Here is a 21,678-nt window from a genome sequence, read left to right on the forward strand (position 1 = left end):
TTGAAAAGATTACCGTGTCTACAGTGTGAAGAACAGATGGGGAAGGGTACGCACAGGGGTCAGGTAGATTGGTTGCCGTGGACCAGGCAGGCCTGATGGTGGACCACTCAGAGCAGCACGCACTAGACATGGGTGTTGGGGGATATTTAGGAAGTAATAATCACAGGACTTGAAAATCCATTTGGATTGCAATGGTATAAGATAATTATTGAAATAAATTTGATATTTTATATCGCACTCATTCTTGGACTCAGTTCAGATCATGTCCATGGGGTTATGGTGATATTTTTCTCATTAGAACTTTGACAGATGAATGATCCTTGTCTCAGCATTGATGCTGTGACCAGACATCGACACTACTGTTGCTACCAGGACCAGGTGTTGACTCTGTCACATCTTGCCTGCCTCTGATATCTTTATGCTTTCGGTTCATATTGTGACTATTTCACATTTTATATATCAATAGGAGAAAAATGTAGCATGTTTACCCGAATGGTAAAGCCAATGCCTATTTTAACTGCTGTGCCTCTGAAGTCTAGCCCAGTCTTATTCATGATGTTAAAAATTGGAGACTTCTCCCATTAACCAGGCACTCCACATGCTGTGCACTTTAAAAGGCCAAATCTGAGGAAGAATTTAAAGAATTTATTATATTTTATTAAAATATATTCACTCAACACTTATATCAATAATAAAAACAAAACAGTCTCCGCTTTAAAGCAGCCTGCATGCAGACTTGCTTGCCTCCCCTTTGCATGGCTGGGATTGCTAATTGATAAAGATAACAATTTCCTACTGAGCTTGCTGAGAATCCTTCTCCACACAGCACTCCAGGCAGCTAGTTGATCAGAGATGGCATGAGAGTTGGAACTCATTTTCCATCCCCATCTTAATGCTACATAAATCCCTTGTTCCCCCAAAATAGTCACTGTAAGTACACATTCATTTAGGTTTTCCTCCCACCACAAGTACGGTTTCCCGGTCTTTGTTGACAGCATCTGTTGTAGATGCTGCTAATGCCTCACTCGCGTCCTCTCAGCGCGCCAGGTTGCCAGGCAGCTGTGGACATCTCCAGCGAGCTCACCGAGTCCTGCCTGAGGCACCAGTCTCTTATTCTCTGAGAACTTTCCTGGGCACCACAGGTACTTTCCTGACCCTGCACAGGCACAACCCAGAAATACAGGACAGTTGGGAAAGTAGTCCTTATCCCCCAGAGGGGACGGAGAGTGGAGGACAGGGTCTTGGCCTTCTGCTGTATGTTCCCAGGGTCCCTCAGAAGATCCTCAGGGGGGCAAAGTCCCAGTTTCTCACAGGGATAATCTACTCATTAGGGTGTTTCCTTTCCCCTAATTCATCATTTTTCCCATTCTTCAATTTATACTTCCTAGAGTCACCCAAGTTCTTATCTCAGGGTCTGTTTAAAGTGCCATCCATGATCATCTTTGTCTCTGTGTTACATAAAGCATTGATTCACAAACAAGCTACCATATGGTTCCTTCTCATGACCCGCGAACAGAGATGCAGGCTGAGACTCTCCACTCCACAGCAGAACCTTCTCTCCTCTCTGGGAAGTTCTACAGGAGAAGGAAGGAAGGGGAGAAAGATTAATAGCACCTAGAATTCCAACCAGAAAACAAACAAATTTGTTCTTAATTTCTATGTTTTGAGATTTTGGTCATTGGAAAATAGATCATCAAGGTAATTGGATGACTTCAGTACTTTATCTCTACCAGCAGTGCCTAAGTGATGTTAATCGGAAGAGCCATTGTCTCAAATGAAGATGGATTTTGAGCCTTAGATGGTTAAGTAAGCAGGAAATAAACATCAGTTCTGTCTATATTCCACAACTTGGTTTAAAAAAAATAAAAAATATCTAGATACATAAATGTAGAGAAAAAGAAATGAAACTGTTCTTTAGATCAGTAGATTATTCTACTAAGAAGTTTTACTTGTGATTAAGCCCATGTAAGATGCCCTTCAACGGATGAATGGATAAAGAAACTCTGGTATATATACACAATGGAATACTATTCAGCATAAAGAAGAATAATATTATGGCATTTGCAAATAAATGGATGGAATTGGAGAACATCATGCTAAGTGAAATAAACCAAAAAACCAAAGGCCAATGTTTTCCCTGATAAGTGGAGAATGATATATAATGGGGGTGGGGGTGGGGAATGAGAGAATAATGGGGGAACTTTAGAATATGTAGAAGGAAATGAGAGGGAGGGGGGTATGAAAATGGTGGAATGAGACAGACATCATTACCCTATGTACGTGTATGGTTACACGAATGGTATGAATCTACATCGTGTACAACCATAGAAACAAAAAGATGTACCCCATTTGTGTACAATGAATCAAAATGCAGTCTATAAAAAATTAAAAGCTAAATAAAAAAAGAGAGAGAGAAGGATAATTAACCCTGAACACCAGGAGGAAGAATGTGACCCTAAAAAAGACTTATTGCAAAAAAAAAAAAAAAAGAAGAAGAAAAAATTGAGAAAATATATTTGGAATCATCAAATACTATAAGAAATAACAGTTAAAAAACTGAAATAATTGGCAGCTCAGGTTGAAATACAAAAACCAGGCATAGTGGTGCTTGATGAAGTAAAAAGACAAATCCATGAGCTTGGAATTACCTCTGAAAATGAAGACATTCAAAAGCATCAGTAGGATGAGAGCTCATACTATGAAAACCTAGTGATAGAGAGGTCACATGATAGAGAGGTCACGTGATACAGAGGTCACATGATAGGTCACGGATAGAGAGGTCACATGATAGAGAGGTCACGGGAGCTGTGGGTCACATTTCTGTTCCAACAGCCACTTTTCTGCATACATATCACTTTTCTACTGGTCATACTATTTCTGATGGGGTGTTTCAAACAGGAGGCCAAACCTGGCCATAGGGGAGAGGGATTTGAATGTCAGAGTTACCAGAGGAGGAAGACAGAAGTGAAGAATGAGTCAGTCTAGAGCTTCAGCGACAGCCCCTTGGAGGACAGACAGAGGCATGGTCCTCTTTTGATAAATGCTAAAGGTAGAGAGTAAAGGGACAAAGGAATTAGAACCTGATCAGAGAGTCAAGACTAAATCTATAAATAAGTGAATATCCTTTGTTAGGTTGTATGTGCATGTGAATCAGCTGGGGGTATTGTTAAAATGCAGATTTGATTCAGTAGGTCTTGAGTCCAGAATTCTAGATCTTTTTAAATTTATTTTTATGTTTAATTAACACATATTTATTATATAAATTAATGAGGCTTAATGTGATATTTCCATACATGAATACAGCATGCACTGATCAAATCTAACCTCCCTTTTTCTACCCTTTCTACATATAGACACACAAACCCTTCCCAATCTCTATTTATGGTTATTCTGCTTTCAGATTGAAGTTTTTTAACTTTCACATATGGTATAGAACAAGAGACACTTGACTTTCTGTGTCTGGCTTATTTCACTTAACATCCTTCAATTATATACATTTTGCTTTAAAGGACAGGATTTTATTCTTCTTTAGGGCTGAATAATACTCCAGTGTATATATGTACCACATTTTTTATGCATCTCTTGATGGACGCCTAAGCTGATTCTATAGCTTGGCTATTGTGAATACTGCTGCAATAAATGTGAGAGTGCAGATGTCTCTTTTTAAGGCTGAATTTCATTTTCTTTGGATAAATACCCAGAATGGGAGAGTTGCATCGTATGGTAGTTCCAGTTTTAGTTTTTTGAGAAACCTTCACACTGTTTTCATAGTAGTGGTATAATTTACATTCCCACCAACAGTATGAGTTCGTTTTTCTTCATATCCTCACCAGCATTTGCTATTTTTTTTATTTTTCCATAATAACTATTCTAACTAGATTAAGATGTTGTCTCATTGTAGTTTTGATTTTTATTTCCCTGACAGCTTATGATAGTGAACATTTTTTTCATATATTTGCTAACCCTTTGTACTTCTCTTGAAAATTGTGTCTTCAGATCATTTGCTTGCAAACCCAGCTATTCAGAAGGCTGAGGCAGGAGGATTACAAATCTGAGGCCAGTCTCTGAAACTTAATGAGACCCTGTCTCAAAAAAAATTGTTTTTTGCTTTATTTTTTTTATTTTCTATTAATTGTAAACAAATGGGATACATGTTGTTTCTCTGTTTGTACATGGCACAAATGCATACCACTTGTGTAATCATAAATTTACATAGGGTAATGTTGTTTGATTCATTCTGTTATTTTTTCCCTTCCCCCACCCCTCCCACTCCTCTTTTCCCTCTATATAGTCCTTCCTTACTCAATTCTTGCCCCTCTCCCTAACCCTAACTCTAACCCTAACACTAACCCCTCCCACCCCCCATTATGTGTCATCATCCACTTATTAGCAATATCATTCGTCCTTTGGTTTTTTGAGATTGGTTTATCTCACTTAGCATGATATTCTCCAATTTCATCCATTTGCCTGCAAATGCCATAATTTTATCATTCTTTATGGCTGAGTAATATTCCATTGTATATATATACCATAGTTTCTTTATCCATTCATCAATTGAAGGACATCTAGGTTGGTTCCACAATCTGGCTATTGTGAATTGAGCAGCTATGAACATTGATGTGGCTGTATCTCTGTAGTATGCTGATTGTAAGTCCTTTGGGTATAGGCCAAGGAGTGGGATAGCTGGGTCAAATGGTGGTTCCATTCCAAGTTTTCTAAGGAGTCTCCACACTGCTTTCCAGAATGGCTGCACTAATTTGCAGCCCCACCAGCAATGTATGAGTGTACCTTTCTCCCCACATCCTCGCCAACACCTGTTGTTGCTTGTATTCTTGATAATCGCCATTCTAATTGGGGTGAGATGGAATCTTAGGGTGGTTTTGATTTGCATTTCTCTTATTACTAGAGATGTTGAACATTTTTTCATATGTTTTCCAATTGCTTGTAGATCTTCTTCTGTGAAGTGTCTGTTCATTTCTTTAGCCCATTTGTCGATTGGATTATTTGCATTCTTGGTGTAGAGTTTTTTGAGTTCTTTATAGATCTGGAGATTAGCGCTCTATCTGAAGTATGATTGGCAAAGATTTTCTCCCACTCTGTAGGCTCTTTCTTCACATTGCTGATAGTTTCCTTTGCTGAGAGAAAGCTTTTTAGTTTGAATCTATCCCAGTTATTGATTCTTGCTTTTATTTCTTGTGCTATGGAGTACTGTTGAGGAAGTCTGGTCCTACATGTTGAAGATCTGACCTACTTTTTCTTCTATAATCTGCAGGGTCTCTGGTCTGATTCTGAGGTCCTTAATCCATTTTGAGTTTAGTTTCGTACATGGTGAGAGATATGGGTTTAGTTTCATTCTGTTGCATATGGATTTCCAATTCTCCCAGCACTATTTGTTGAAGAGGCTATCTTTTCTCCATTGCATATTTTTGGCCCCTTTGTCTAGTATGAGAAAATTGTATTTATTTGGGTTTGTGTCCGTGTCCTCTATTCTGTACCATTGATCTACCTGTCTATTTTGGTACCAATACCATGCCGTTTTTGTTACTATTGCTTTGTAATAGAGTTGAAGATCTGGTATTGCGATACCCCTTGCTTCATTCTTCCCGCTAAGGATTGTTTTAGCTATTCTGGGTTTCTTGTTCTTCCAGATGAATTTCATGATTGCTTGCTCTATTTCTGTAAGGTACATCATTGGGATTTTAATTGGAATTGCATTGAATCTGTATAGAACTTTTGGTAGTATGGCCATTTTGACAATATTAATTCTTCCTATCCAAGAACATGGGAGATCTTTCCATCTTCTAAGGTTTTCTTGAATTTCTTTCTTTAGTGTTCTGTAGTTCTCATTGTGGAGGTCTTTCACCTCTTTTGTGAGATTGATTCCCAAGTATTTTATTTTTTTCGACCTGCCTCAAAATTTAAGAAAAAAGAGAAAAAAAATTTTAAGGGCTAGGGATGTAGCTCAGTGCTATAGCACCCCTGGGCTCAATCCCCAGTAGCAATAAGATAAAAACTAAAAATAATTCCTATTCTTACACTTCCTTTGTTACAGATAAGAAATCTGAACTTTTGAGAAGTTTTGGAACTTTTTCATAGTCACCCAGCTATTAGCCACCAAGCAAACCCAGGAACATCCTCAGACCCCAAAAGTTAATCATGATACTTGGGGACTCCCCACAGATAGGACACCACACAGCCAGTGAGGCAGGCGTGGAGCTGGAACTGTGGTCAAGTCCGTTTTACCCCACATTCCGTGTGCATAACCTCTCCACTCTATTGCTTGAAGATTGTTTTCCTGTTTACACCTTTGCCTCAGCAGTTTGACAAACTACCTTTGATGTTTTCCTACTTTCAGCCACTGTTGTCGGGGTCTTAAGCCCCCTTGCCCTTCTTGACCAGTGACAAGGGAAGGGGACACTCCCCAACAAGGTCAGACCGGGATAGGTAGGGCCGACTGACCGCCGACTCCCAGCCCTCCCGGTGGAGGACAATCAGACGCATCAGGGAGACTCGTCACAGCAGGAACTCGTTTATTGAGGAAATCACACAGCTTTTATGTAGGGTGAAAGCTAGGCAGGAACCAATCAGCTTAAAGGTCAGCAAGGCAGGGGGGTTCACACAGGAGAGAGTCCCATAGAACTATATGGCAAGCACGAGCTGATCACGTTCGCGGAACTGTTGTTAACCAATCCCTGACGGTGGTCCGGTTTATCGTCATGAACTATTGAAACCGCCTTTGAGGCCTTGATCTTGCTCACTCGCCAGTGAGTTAGTTAACATGTCATTAGTCCCAACACACTGTGAGTAAACTCTCTTACCCAGTCACATCCCTGACCCCTGGGGGAGACACGGGGGACAGAGCTGCTCTCGGGTGATCTGCTCCAGCCTGTGGGTGAAGACTTGGGTGTCTCCTCCTCTCTCATTATGGTTAAGACCACCCAGCTGCTCTAGACCCCGTCCTCTCCTCTCCTCCTGAAGGGATTCCTCTTTGCTCCAGAATCTTCAGGCTGTGCCTCTGTTGACTTCCTTCTCATCTGGATGTGAGCCTGCTCACCCCGCCTAATGAGATCTTCTGGTCCTGGAGTCAGAGACTCCCGCGGACAGTGTACTGCGGCGCTGTTTCTCTCCACAGTTGCACCTCTTCATCTTTGGTTCATTCAAACCCACTGATATCTGATTTCTGCCTCTGTCTCAGCAACTGAACTGCTTCCTCTGAGGCCACCGGGGACCCTTCTGCTTGACAAACCTCTTTAAACCTTGTTTTATGGATGTTTCCCTTTCCTACCTTTTGGAACTTTGTTTCGTTAGCTCTCTGTTGCTGTTGAAACACTTCCTTCATTTTACTGAAAACCCCAAGGAGTCCTTATACTACACAATTTGGTTGTATCCTGTAAGTTTGACCTGAACCATTATTTCTCTAATTCTGATACCACAAGTGAGCACCAGACCATAGAGCCAACTACTACACGACTTCTGTGCCTGAACCCAAATTCATTTGGTTCAAATTTCAAAATGTACTTCAAATTACCTTTGAACCCTAACAGTCTATGGCTTCTCAAACTCATTTTGCCCAGAACCTAACCTGTAGACCCTACTCAGAGAAGCCTCTTTTTTGCATTCCCTACCTCAACTAATAATGCCACTTGTCCACCCAGATTGCCAAGGTGGAACACATTCTAGAATCATCTGCTCCTGTATATTGCTCCCCCAACCCCAGTCCCCATACCTCACCAGTTTCCCTACAATTCTTGTGGCTCTGTCTCTCCTGCCCTCTTCACCCTTCATGGCCATTGCTCTTTTCATTCATATCCTTCTGTTAGAGTATCCAGCTTGTGTCAGGTATTCGTTGAGTACTAGGAATACATGGTGAAGAAAATAAATGGGATCCTTCCCTGATGGAATTGTACTCTATTGTGGGAGACAGACGCTAAACTAATGATTTTATAAATGTATTTACATAAATATAATTTCATAAATATAATTATAAGTCATAATGAGTGCCATCCATATAAACTAAAAACACAGAATGCAATGAAAAGGTACAATAAGGATCCTTGATTGGACTGGGGAGATAGCTCAGCTGGTAGAGTGCTTGCCTTGCAAGCACAAGGCCCTGAGTTCGATCCCCAGTACCGCAAAAAAAAAAAAAAAAAAAAAAAAAGACAGGATCCTTGATTGAAAATGAAAGGTCAGGAATATTTTCCCTGAGAAAGTGATACTTACGCTGGAACCTAAAGAAGAAGTCAGAAATTGCTGTGTGAAGAGTGAGAAAGGATAGGCAGCTAAAGGAAACTGTGCAAAGGCCCTGAGGTAGAAAGACCTGGCTTAATCAAGGAGCTCCAGTGAGTGAAGGGAACCTGCAAGGTGGCTGGAGGTAAATAAGAGCCAACTTATTCAGGACTTTGAAGGTTTTGTTCTGTATCCTAAGTGTAATGAGGCTCCAGTGAAGAAATTTTAAGTGTAATCAGATTCAGCAAAACCATCACATTCACTGTTGCTTCAGTTCAAACAAGAGATGATTGGGGGAGGGTTACAATGGTGACTAAGGAGGTGGAGGAAAGTGGATTTGAAATAGACTTTGACTGTAGAATAGACAGAATTTGCTGATAAGGAAGTAAGGGAGAGAGAACTGTTAAGAATGACTTTCAGGATCCTGTCGTAAAAACTCAGAAGTGGCAAGTAAAATTTTCCAACAGAAAGATACTAAAGACCTGGGAGGAAGGTCAGAGTTTCCACATGAGCCATGTTGAATTTATGCATCTCCCAAGATACCCACGACTCAGTGCATATTTATTTAATGTAAAATTTCAGACATCTAATCTATCTTAAATTATGTTAAGATACTTCCAGATGGATTTCTTTTAAAAATACTACACATTTATCATTTTTTTAAAAAACTTCACCAAGCTGGATTTTTATATTTGCAGGTATTGATATCTTTCCACACTTTCTTGCCAACTATTTACAATGTGCTGTAAAACCAGAGTAGTTTTCTCCCTTCCCTGCCCCTGGCCTTGTTCAGAATGTAAAGGAAAACCCTGCATAATTATTAGTATTTTCTGCGAGACACACCTCCCCCGAGGCACATTCTTTCCTTTCCTCCCATATGAGGCTGTTCATCTTGTCTGCTCCTCTGCATCTATCCTTTACGTAACTGAGAGTATCAGAAGAAGCATGGATGGACTTATCCTTCTGAAATACTCATCTGAGATTACTTGAAATGGTCAGACTGCTTTTTATAGAAGAGACCAAGGGAGTACCTGGCTATTTGAAAATGATTTTATGGTGTTTATTTTGTTTTAAATTTTTGTTTAAAAGATGCAGAAAGGATCATTTTTAAGGCATTGCCGTGAAAATTTCAACTCACCAAATAAGAATTTTTAAAAATAAAAAGATTCCCAGTCAAAGATGGCCACTAATATGAAATTTTCTTTGCACATTGAATCCATTGCTTGGAAACACAGTGTTATGATGTCTGAGTGCAGCCGGTAGTATATCTTTTATGCTTGCTTAAAGAAAGGGTCGTTTCTTAGCCTAGGTCAGTTTCATTAAGAAAAATTGCCCTTTTACTTCAAACACCTTAAACAAATTATCTAAAGGAACTGCAGGGCTTACCCTATTTAATGAATTTTAATAAGACATACACGAATCAGTCAAAAACCAGGAAAAAAAGTGCGTAACATTGAACTAGTTTTAATGGAAATTAGCTCATTACCCTGCTGGCTTACATTTTCCAAAGGGTGAATTTTTGATGGAAAGCTTGGGTCTGTTTGCCAGGCTGGAGAAAATTAAAATTAAGGATTAACTTTATTAGTGGTATTTTTCTCTTGCAAATTAGCCCTAGCCAGTAAAAACCCTTCGGCTTTTTCCCCCACTTTGGGAAACCTTTTAAAAACAGTTTTCTCTATTGGAGAGTTTCTCACAGTTCCTGAAATATTTTCAGAAATGGAGCAGGAAGGAGAGTTCTCTTTGTTGCCTGCTATCCTTTTTAAGAAGAGAGAGCTTGAGAATGTAGGGGACCGCCTGAGTGTCCAGCTGCCCAGGTGGCTTTGTGTCCTCCAGGAGGGTATCACAGGGATAGGGAAAAAAATTCTCTCGATTTCTCCCTCTCTCCCTCCCTCCCAACTTCCCTCTGCCTCTTTCATATATCTAGAATATATGTATACTTTTATTCTCCTTTTCAGTTTTCTCTTTTTTATTGCTTTAAATTTTTTAATTGTGCTAACATATACCAAAAAAAAACAAAAAAAATACTTTCTTGATCTTACAGATGCCCCTTGACTTAGGATGAGGTTATATCCTTAGAGACCCATTAGAAGTTCAAAGGGCAGCCAACACACCTGATCTACTGAACGTCCTAGTTAGAGACACAGTACACTATAGAGTCGGGTTGTTTCCTATCATGATTGCTTGGCTAACTGGAGCAGCAGCTTGATATCACTGGCCAATATCACAACAGTGTCTCGTCATATATCACAATCCTGGAAAAAGATCAAATTTAAAATTCAAGGTACAATTTCTCCTAAATGCATATCCCTTTCACCAACCTGAAGTCCAAAAAATAAAATTGTAAGTCAGGGACCATCTGTATTCCAGTATGGAGCCCAGTAGTGTTGAACATACACCAGTGTGTCTTCTTTTTTAAGCAAAACACAACATACAGCTTTAAATAACCTGGAACATGGAAATCCACAGTAAAACAGGGTTTTGTTTTGTTTTTTTTTCAAGTGATTCCTACTTTTCTGCTTGAAGAAAAAGAGAAATAGAAAGTGCTTCCCCAGCATCTTTGTCATTTTTAGCAACTAAAATCTGCTGTAAAATACATGAAATTGTAATGATAATCTTCAAAACAAGACTCTTATATTTCAGTAGGCATTTCAGCTCCAGGAAAAATTATTTCACATTCTTCACATAGTATATCAGAACTGGACTATAGATCTACTGGAATGTAGGGGAAGGTGTAAAGATTTAATTCTGTTTGGGAAATTCCTGGAAATCTCAATTGGCATTATCCCAAATTTATGGTACAATAATGGGTTAAAATTGCTCTTCATTATATTTTAATCCCTCATTCAAATTGGAGTGATTGTAAGAAAGTTCATCATCTTGCTGCCCTGTGAAAAATAAATAATTACCACACAAATGCACACTAAAAGGGGCTTTTCCTTCAGAGCTGCTGTAAACATATGCATAGTCTTTCATGTTGGGTATCATGTCAGCAGAAGTCATACCTGGAAAGAGCCACCCCATGAGTCATTCTGCCTGGGAAGAGGCAGTGTGTTTACTGCATCAAGGAATTTTAAAATGGTCCTTTGTGGCGATCATATTGGCCACTGAGTTCTGTGTTTCCTGAGTCCAGAGGTCAGTCCTGGCTATTGACAAACAGGCACCCAACACACTCATGTGATCTATGTAACAAACAAAATGTTCTGAGGTATCTCTAAAGCAAGGTTCCTGGCAATAAAGGAATTTTTTAACTGAATTGAATGGATATTACCTGCAGTAGATGTTACCACTATTATTTTTAAATGGTTATCTAGGACATACATAAATAGTTTCCTCCACGAGATTGCCAGATTTAACAAGTAAAAATATAAGAATTCCTAGTTAAATTGAATTTCAAATAATAAATAATTTTTATATAAGTATATCCTATGCAATATATCTCATATTATATGTGGGACATACTTATACTAAAAAATATGTAATTCATCTGAAATTCAAATTTAACTGGGCATGTTATATTTTTTATCTGGCAACCATATTCCTATAGTTTATTCAAAATTATAATTAGTTGACCTGTAAAATTCAATTTAAATTTCAATATGAAGTCAGTGTTGTCCTTTTCCTTCTTCTATTTTCAATTTCCAGAACTTATTGTCTAATCTAAACCATTTGCAATGTGTATCTGTTTCTCTGTCCATCTCATTGGGCTTTTATACACACACACACACACACACACACACACACACACACACACAGAGTTGTATTTCTCATTCCAAGAAGACAGATTTTAGAGACTTAATGAAGTTTGGGGCTTTACATTAAAATGCATCTTAATTTCCTTATTAGATGCATCTAAATTTTCTTATTTATTCTCTTTTTTTTTTCTTTTATGTCCCTACCCATATTTTATTTAGTTTATAACTGACCTTGCAGTCTTTTGCTTTTGTTATTTTAAGACTCAGGATTAAAAAATAAGTTTGAATTTGTAGGCATATATAAATATACACCACGATGCTGAAGATAAAACCCAGTAAATGATCAGTATGGAAAACATAAGTCAAGTTTAAGTCAAGTCATTCTAAAGAAACTGTAATCCCTTCAAAGAATTCTAATATACAGTTTTCTATGCAAGTACAAGAAATAAAATCCAGAAGCTAAAACAGAAAGAAATTATTACTCTTATTTCAAGGATAAAAGGCTCCTTTTCTATGAATGAGCTTTTGTAAAGAGGACTACCTTTACCTCATGAAGGCTTGAAACAAGTTGTCTCTTACTACCCAATGGAGATGGGTAGTAATAAACCCAAAAGCAATTGTCTCAGCAATGAACTTAGTACAAAGAAAGGCTAGAACACCAGCCAAGATCTAATGTTTTTTTAGGGAACCCAGAGAATGGTGTCCCTATGATCTTTAAAGTAAGCTGCAAGAGCAAAATAGAGCAGTTTTTAAATAATTGTGCCTAATAGAAGAAACTCTTCCATTCACCACAGAACACATATGTCTAAGATGTGTACACATGTACAACTTCCCAGATCTCGAAAGTCTTGTCTTGCTTCTGTGACCCTCTCCTACCAGAATAATTTCAGAAATAAGTTCAACATAATAACCTCCATATCTCCTAATGGACTTAAAATTTTTGATTTTTTTTTCCATGTTAACTAGAATAGACTAGATTTACTAGATTTACTAGAGGGACCATCTGCACAAGAAATTGTAGTACATTTATAACATATAATAGTTTGGCACACACTGTTATATTTCTATAGCTCTCCCAATGAAGTTGAGCAGAAAATTAGAGTTTAATCATTTAGAAAACTTGACCTTCTGACTTCATCAGGACCAAATTGAGTATATCCAAAAGAAATAGTTTCTATTCATCTTAATTTAAATGTTTATAGCATGATTAATAATTTGTTAAAGAAACACAGAGGGTCACATAAATATATTTTTAAGGAAATCTATTCTGATATTTTTTTCTTACTGAATAGTCTGCAGCACGCAGCTTCTTTTTGACAAGGACTCAGAAAGGGCAACCATCACTGCAGAGACGAGAGCCTCCATGGCTCAACTCAGCACTAGCAATATTCTAGAAGCTACCATAATGGGGACAGTAAAGAAGCCCGGGGTCATGCCCATGGTGTGAGCTCGACCTGGATGAAACAGCTTTAAAAGAATTGGAAGGCAAAGTGCCAATGATGGAAGATAAAATGTGGTCCAATTAAGTACCCCCTCTCCTTGTCAGTTCTTGACCAGTCTCCCTCTTGAACCATTTCAGCTGTGACACCATAGCTTCTGAGAGGTGAGACAATGACATGTTTTCCATAGGAGGAATTCTTTTTTAAAATAAGGTTCCATGAGGAGATGAGAGCTACATAAGGGGAGTAGCCAGTTTCAGTAGCTTTGGATCAGTCTCAGAATCGCCAGCCCATCTCAAAAGTAAAGTAGCGACATACTCAAAACCCGTCTGGGCATTCTGGAAAGAAGGTGACAACAGGAAGAACGGTGGGAGGTAGGCGAATGGCTGGACATGGTGCAAACGTGTAAATGACATTTTCTCTCAAGGAAACTGGCAGCTCCATAAAACAGCAAGTGAATTTTATCCTTCACTGAAAATAATGGTTAAAATTGGCTAACAGATTAACATTTTTTACATTTTTGAAGTCATTGTCAGTTCCCCCCCCCCATTGGCAGTTTACAGAATGAATCAAGGACAGAAATATATTCATTTATCTGGAATTTGTATTCTCAACCCTTCTCGAAAAGGATGTGATTAAATCCTGAAATTATAATCAAAACACACACTGAACCACATTTTTTAAACTAATCAAAAAGAGAGACAAGAACACAGTGTAGGAGACAGATAAAAAGCTAATTCCACCAAGCTTCTTGGTTAAAATGGTTCTTTCACTTGAGCTTTAAATTTAGCTCTGGATTCCAAGAAAAGCTGAGAAATATGATGGATTATATAGTTTCACTCTTTTTATAAAATGAATTGTTGTTTGCCACAGGAGTACCTTGAGGTGCAATTAGTATTTTTGCCATGCCTGAACTGGTTACCTAAACATTTAGGTAACTGTGTGTCCAGATTTCTGTAGGTATTTCCTGTAAATGAGTTGTGGTTGTCAACTATTCCCATGGACATCTCAGTTTTAAAGATGATAAACATAGTATGTGGCATATTTTCAATATTCCATTTTTATTGAACATTTTCAAATGTTACTGAATATTAACATGAGCTAACATTGCTGGAAGAGAAAAGATATGATATGAGAAGAAAGTAGTTTTGCTTTATATGCTAGATTAAGTTTTAGATTGTTAGGACCAATATGTGTCCATTCAAGCTCCCTCCAGCATTTTTAAGTCTGTTTTTAATACCTCTTTAGAGACTGATTTTATATGATATCTAAGTTTTTAGAAAAGGAATTAATCTATCCTTATTAGAGTCTGTCTAATCATCAGACCATTTGTGATCATTGAAAGGGTTCAATAAGTTTTAAAATGGTATACTTTTTGATGGTATACAATTTATTCAATTAAATATTTTGAGCTTCTTTGTGTGAAACCTTGTGCTAGCCCTGGGGTAGAAGGATAATAAAATAGAAATCTGCTCCAGAGGAAATGTCATAAAAATTCATAGTGAGATCTGATTCCTAGCAGAAGTATATACCTTACTTTTCAATTTAGGAATGATAAAGTCTGGTTGATTTTTAACTGTAGAAAGTGAGTACATAATGCAGAATCATTTCTTACACTAAGTAAAAGTACTTACCCATGAAAATCTAAATTTCTATCTATATTTTCTCCCTCTCTCTCTCTCTCTCTCTCTCTCTCTCTCTCTCTCTCTGTCCTGCTAAGACTGGGTGACACAATCCCTAAGGACAACTCAGTTTGGGAACTTCTGAAGCAACTATTTGCCATGTAATCACTCACCTTCTCCGTGCCTCTCGGTTGACAAATAAGGAAATCTTTGAATAATTAATATAATTCCAATGAAACTATTTGAGCTCCTTGAAGAAGACCAAATAGCTACACCAGATTTTTGGTGTGGTGTTACTGTTGCTGTTAACTAATTTAAAGTGAATTACAATTATTTTAATATCACATCATCCATTAGTGGTAGTGGGGTATAATTTCAAAGTTCAAATATTGTTTTCTTTATTGCAGGTTTCTTTTCTCCATGGAAAACTCCAAAGCCTGTAAGTTGGAATTATTATACTTCTTTGTTTACTTGTGATCCCATTAAGAGTTGAATTAAATGACCTTAATGTCTCTTTCACTTTTGAGATCCAATGACATCAGAAGAACAAATTCTCTATGATCTTTTGCCTTATATTTATCCCCCAAATATAAGAAAAATTCATCTTACTTTCTTATAATGCTAATTATGCCAATTTTTAAAATATACTTACAAAATTAACATTAACACTTGTATGATGAAAATTCATTAGAAACCTTTTGTTTTTCACCTGTCACAAGTACTGTATACATATATAGTCCTTATATCATGAGAATTTTAGAAACAATGTAAACTCTAGGCTTGGAAGTCTTCACCTGTGAATTAAGTCTGTGCCCCACCTTGTGAATGTTCCACCACTTCCCAGTAATTCCACTCTAGGGACCAACCCTTTAACACATGAACCTTTGGGGACATTCAGCATCCAAACTTTAGCACTATTAATTGCTCAAGGTTCAAGAGCTGGGGCTGGTTTTCTGGAATTCTGCTTTATGATGACTTAAAATACTCTACCCTAACTTAAATGTCTAAATCCTGTAATTAAATGGGTCCTGTTTAATACCCTTACCATGCATGTGCTTATTTAAGATCTGACTCATCTGATCAACAGAGAATATCAGATGGGGAGACCAGTCCCATTTGGGCTTAATATATCACTTATCGATATATATGATTTGGAAAAGAAAAGGTATTTTTCAAAATACTTTTAAAAGTGTTTCGAGTGAAGCCAAGCATGGTGGTGTACGGCTATAATCCCAGCGATTCAGGAGGTTGAGGCAGGAGGATCGCAGGTTCATACCCAGCCTTAGCAACTTAGCAAGGCCTAAGCAACTCAGTAAGATCCTTTCTCCCATAAAATATAAAAAAGGGCTGGAGATGTGAATGTGGCTCTGTGGTTAAGTGCCCCTGGGTTCAATCCCTGGTACCAAAAGAAAAAAAAAAAGAAAAGTGTTTAGAATAAAATTTGTTTTATCTTGTCTAGCTTCTAAATAGCTCCTTACTGTAACAGTCAAACTCGAATCTGTGCTCCGTGGTTATATACACCTTTATCTAATTTAGCCAGGAAACTTGCAGCCTCATCATGGTGCTACAATTATGCAATCTAGTGATTTCCTTATATGTACCACATTTACACAAATTATGTCATTTGGCATAATTACAGCATTTGCTGTCATTATAAGTAATTATACCCATAGTCAATAATTCCAAAAAAGGTTTTATAGAACTCAATGTACAATTAATCCTGAACCCTTGCATCTCTACAAAAGCTAAGGCTTGAACTTCCAGGTCCTAGACTGAGTGAAGATAGAGAGATTTTGATTTGATAGCCTCCATATATTTACCAGAAACTCTTTAGTCTAAGGTCTGTATTGAGCAGTAGTACATGTGGTCTGATTATTTTAGGGTGCAGACTCTGAAGGTATATTTCTTAGGTTCAAGTTTTGATTCTTTACTGGCTTCTTTAGCTCTCAGTGTCTCAAATTCTTATAAAAATGAAGATAATGATAACTCTTTTACAGATTACCATGAGGATTCTGAGTTAATCCATGTAAGGTGCTTAAAACAGCACCTCTACATGTTGAGCTCAAAAATATAAACTAGTATCACCACAGAAAGCAGACCCCTGTGCACAGACCTCAGTAAATAAATCACTCTGTGGAATGAGCATACCTGGCTGACCTGTTAATTAAAACAAATACATGACAATATACCCACAGTGTATGGATTTATATACTTTCTCCTCTGAAGAAAATTGATGGCATTCTTAGAGGAAGAAATTGTTATCCTTCAAGAGATCTAACCTCCTCCTGGTCCTGTGTCACTCATTGACCCACTTCTGTCCTACTGACCCACATCTTAAGTTAATCCTTGTCAAGATAGTCACTTCCTGTTTAACGAGTAGTACACTAATCATAGTGAACTCTCATTCTCTTTGTCTGGAAGGGATCTGAGTTCATTTTTCAAAGTTAGAATCAAAGCAAATGCCTTCATCTCCCAGCCCTGCCTAAAATATGGAGTGGATCCTAGGATGGGAGTGGATTTAGACACACCAACCTCTATAGAAAGAAAATAAATTCTGGACACCTCTAATTCATAAACACTCTACTCCCTGGTACACCCTGGAATCAGAAACTAGAGTTAAACAAGTCAGTCCCAACCGTGACTGAGTCTTTCTGTTTTATTACTTGGTGCCTGGGTATGGACTGTGTGCCCATGTCCACAGGTAATTCCGTGGCTGACTTTCACCTCCACGCTCATTCCTTCATTCACTCATTCAGCAAGGCCAGCGGAGGTATCTGTGTTTTCTCAGATACAGAAAACAACTTCGTTTCCACTCTCCCTTATTCTAGCAAGATATAAGAATCAACCCAGGGGGCTGGGACTGAGGTGCAGTGGTGGAGCACTTACCTTGCTTGCATGGGGCTCTGGATTGGATCCTCAGCACCACATGAAAATTGGATAAAATAAAGGTATTGTGTCCATCTATAACTAACATATTTTTTAAAATTTTTAAAAATCAAGCCAGGTAGGGACACCAATGGACCAGAAAAATGTAGCCCAATAAGAAGTCTAGTTGAGAGATAAATGCCTAGCAGATAATAAATTCAAGGTCAAGGCCAGGAAGACAGTAGATAGAGCAAGGGAGGCCCCTGACCTGGACCAAGGGACAGAATCAGAATTCAGAAGATTCATAGAGGTAGAGAGGAACACAGAGCATCCTAGGTAGAAAGCAAAACTCTAGAGTCCAAAGTATATAAGGAAGGAGGAGTCTTCGGAATCTGCCTTTCAGAAGGAACAGTACCAGCCCCCAGCCCGTGATGCAGGCAGGTACTTCATTCTAGGGTCTTCTAGGTTGGAGCCACCAGGTAACTCAATTTGGAGGGAGTAGGGCAGGGCACAGTGGAGTGGACTGTAAGTCTACTTTTTTATGGGCACAGGGATTTTCTACACTAGTTTTTAAGAAACCCTGACAGAGTGACTCAAGGGTTGATGAATGTCACAAAAGTTGGGAATGCTTTACTAAGCAAGAACTGGACTCCCAATCTCTGTGCTACAGAAATTGTAGAATTTGTCACTCTGCCATAGAAACTTTCCCAAACAGTGCCCAAAGCATTATTTGTCCTGTAGTTTTATGATTGTTTCTTAGAAATACCAATATTTCACCTGAAAGCATGTTTTCTTCAAGGAGTGTACATGAGCAATACATATACCAGCAAGACTCACATGTGTATCAGATAACCTTCAGTGGAAGATGAAAGAAGTAGATATTCACTGAAGCCCCAGGTTGACAAGTGGGATACTATAGCATCTTGAACCACATTTTCAATTTATTTACTTTTTAGCATTTAGAATCTTAAGTTTGGAAACAATAAGGGAGAAAATCACAACCAGAATACATCCACGTGGTGCCTAAAGTCAGCTAAAGTGAACAATAGATTAAAAGCGTTATGCCTTTAGTCAAAAATGACTTCCACATCTTAGCAGAGCCACCCAGAATAGATGACCAAAGAAACCCAGATTGACCACCTGCATGAATTTTGCTGTTAAATGAATTATGAAGTACGTATTTAAGAGTTTTTATAAAATGGCAGCAAAAAGCCTGGTGAGCAGAAATTAACTGGAACTCTCACCCTACTTACAAGTTATCCCCCACTCCTATTAGAATTATAGGCTGGTTCTGACCAGGATCTGCTACTGGAAGCTGCTGGACCTCAGACAAGCCACTTACCTTCTCTGTGCTTACAGAGTTTGTGTTTAACAAAAAGAAACGGAACTATCCTCATTAGATCTAGAAACTATTCAGATGATGTCTTGGGCAGTAGTAGCCCACATAAAAAACAATTTAAGTAAAGTCAGTTTTGCTGAAATAAGAGTCAGTAGCCCATTTCTTTCCTAGCTTACTGACTCAGCCTGAACCCCTGCCAGAGTCCCAGGTGGGCAGGATGGACCACAGGGATCTCTAATGTCACAGTTTGTAAAACACTGGAGAACATGTTCTCTCACATCCCTTCTAGCCTTAACATGTTGATGACAGATAGGTGAGAACTGAAGTCAGAGCCCTGTCCCAGTCAATATGTAAATTAGGCAGGACAGTGAAGTGAGGGACAGAAAGTTATGATCCTGCCAACTTCAATGCCTCACATATCAAAACTAGTTTTTGAAAAAGTTGACCCTATTTTAATCTTTTTATTTATTCACTAAATTAACATTTTCTGATTGCTTACTATGTGTCATTGATAAGAAAGGTACAACCCCTGCCTGCAACATGATATCTTCCCCCAGCATGATATCTTTAAAGACACATGGATGGGTGGACTTATAGTTACAGTTGGGTTTGATGAGTAATGCCAGGGATAGGTAGAGGGTGCTGTAGGAGCACCCAAGAGGGTCAGGGTAGTTTGCAAAGCCCTTCCAGTAAGAAGACACCTCATCTGAATTTAGTAGTCAGGTAGAATGAAGGTGGGTGAAAGTGTGCAAAATGGTTGAACTTCAAAGGTAGAAAGAGAAATAAAGTATGCGAAGCTTCAGCGGCAGGAGAGAACCTTGGGGTCCTAGGGAGCAGAGAAGAGACCATCAGCAGATATAAGTCAGACGAGCAGAACCTGGATCCTGAGGAGCCTCCCAAACCTGACTAGGGAATAGGCCTTGGTCCTGAGGCTCATGCTGAGCCAGTGCAGAATTTCGGGCAAAAAGGTAACCTAAGCCTAATCTAACATTTACACAAACCACAGATTTATTCAAAGCAGAAGTTGAGTTTTAATAGTCTAACAAAGGTGAAACTGATAGTGACAATAGGTGACCTCAGAGGACCTCCCCTTCTCCTTGATAGAAGAATGAGATTAGCTCTTGCTGTATCTTCCCAGTGATGCTATGATGTGGATGAAAGAAGATCCTGTATGTGAGGGGAGGACTGGGGAGTATTAAACTGTGGTGCCAGCAACAGCAGCATTGTAGGGCAAACATCATTATCAGCAATAAATAGGTCATCCCAGAAACCTGAACAAGACTTAGAGCCCAACTAGTTGTGTAACTACTTATAAATTGTAAGGAAAGTGATTGAATGATCAAGTATAGGAGGTGGTTGGGATGTGTGGAGGTGTCACGTGAATATGCATGGACTACTTTATCTTCTGTTTTAAGAAGTGGTGTCATAAACTGAGACTGTCTTAGAAAAGGAACAAATAATACCATACATCTCTGAACACTTCTACATGTATTATCTTGAGATACATGTTATCTTTATTTTATGGGAAGAAAAGAGATTCAAAGAAATCAATTTGCTAAAGATTACCACTAATAGGTGACAAGATTATAAAAGTTTGCATTTGAAAGTTGGGCACTGCTTTTATTTATAATGATCACTGGTGCTTTATTATACAGAAGTAAGATCTTTTCCTTTCAAGGCACATATACTAAAGTTTTCAATGTTTCTTAGAAGAAAAGTCCACAAGGCAAGGAAGTCCAACTTCAAGGTGCAAGGGAAATAGGAAGACTTGATCCTCAGTCGTCATTTTCTCTGTTCTGTTTTGCTTTTCAGATAATGGACCGATGGGAGAATCAAGGCAGTCCTCAAACAAGTTTATCTGCTCCGGCCATACCGCAGAACCTGCCCTTCCCACCCGCCCTTCACAGGAGTTCCTTTCCTGACTCAACAGAGGCCTTTGACCCACGGAAGCCTGATCCATATGAGCTCTACGAAAAATCTAGAGCCATTTATGAAAGTAGGCGTAAGTGAAAGCCACATAAAACAAGGGTACATTAATAATAGCCAAATGCTCTTCTAGGACATATATTGAGGCTGAATAATCTGGCATGATTTTATATTCTGAGATTCAAGAGTATCTCCAAAGTCAAGTCAGTTATCTAAAATTCTCTTTAAAAGTCCATTCTCCACTCCCCAACTCTTGTATAATTTTATTTTTAACTGACAAATAATAATTACATATGTTTTGAGGATATACAGTGAAATTTCAATACTTGTATACACTGTGGAATGATCAAATCATATAATTAACTTATCAGTCACTTCAAATATTCATCATTTCTTTATGGTGAGAACACCAAAAAACCTCTCTTCTAACTATTTTGGAAATATACGTTATTATTAACTGCAGTCACCTTGCTGTGCAATAAAACTTAATTCCCCTCCTTCTAACTGAAACTTTGTACCCATTGGCTTAAAAAAAAAAACCTTTTAGTTCTAAAAATAAGTTGATT

General features: G+C 38.3%; 1 protein-coding gene across 9 annotated transcripts in view; it reads left to right on the top strand.

The window, feature by feature from the left end:
* The window catches only part of Magi2 (membrane associated guanylate kinase, WW and PDZ domain containing 2), a 1,289,418-nt gene that overhangs the window by 1,092,182 nt on the left and 175,558 nt on the right, over nt 1–21,678 (top strand). For 7 of the 9 annotated variants that reach the window (XM_047561711.1, XM_047561713.1, XM_047561717.1 and 4 more), the window contains 2 exons: nt 15,390–15,421; nt 20,999–21,188. In XM_047561711.1, the coding sequence (XP_047417667.1) occupies nt 15,390–15,421; nt 20,999–21,188 (222 nt within the window). The remainder of the gene's footprint in view (nt 1–15,389; nt 15,422–20,998; nt 21,189–21,678) is intronic. The other 2 variants (XM_047561712.1, XM_047561714.1) reach the window with 1 other exon arrangement.

Source organism: Sciurus carolinensis, chromosome 8, assembly GCF_902686445.1.
Source record: "Sciurus carolinensis chromosome 8, mSciCar1.2, whole genome shotgun sequence".
Lineage (NCBI taxonomy): Eukaryota > Metazoa > Chordata > Mammalia > Rodentia > Sciuridae > Sciurus > Sciurus carolinensis.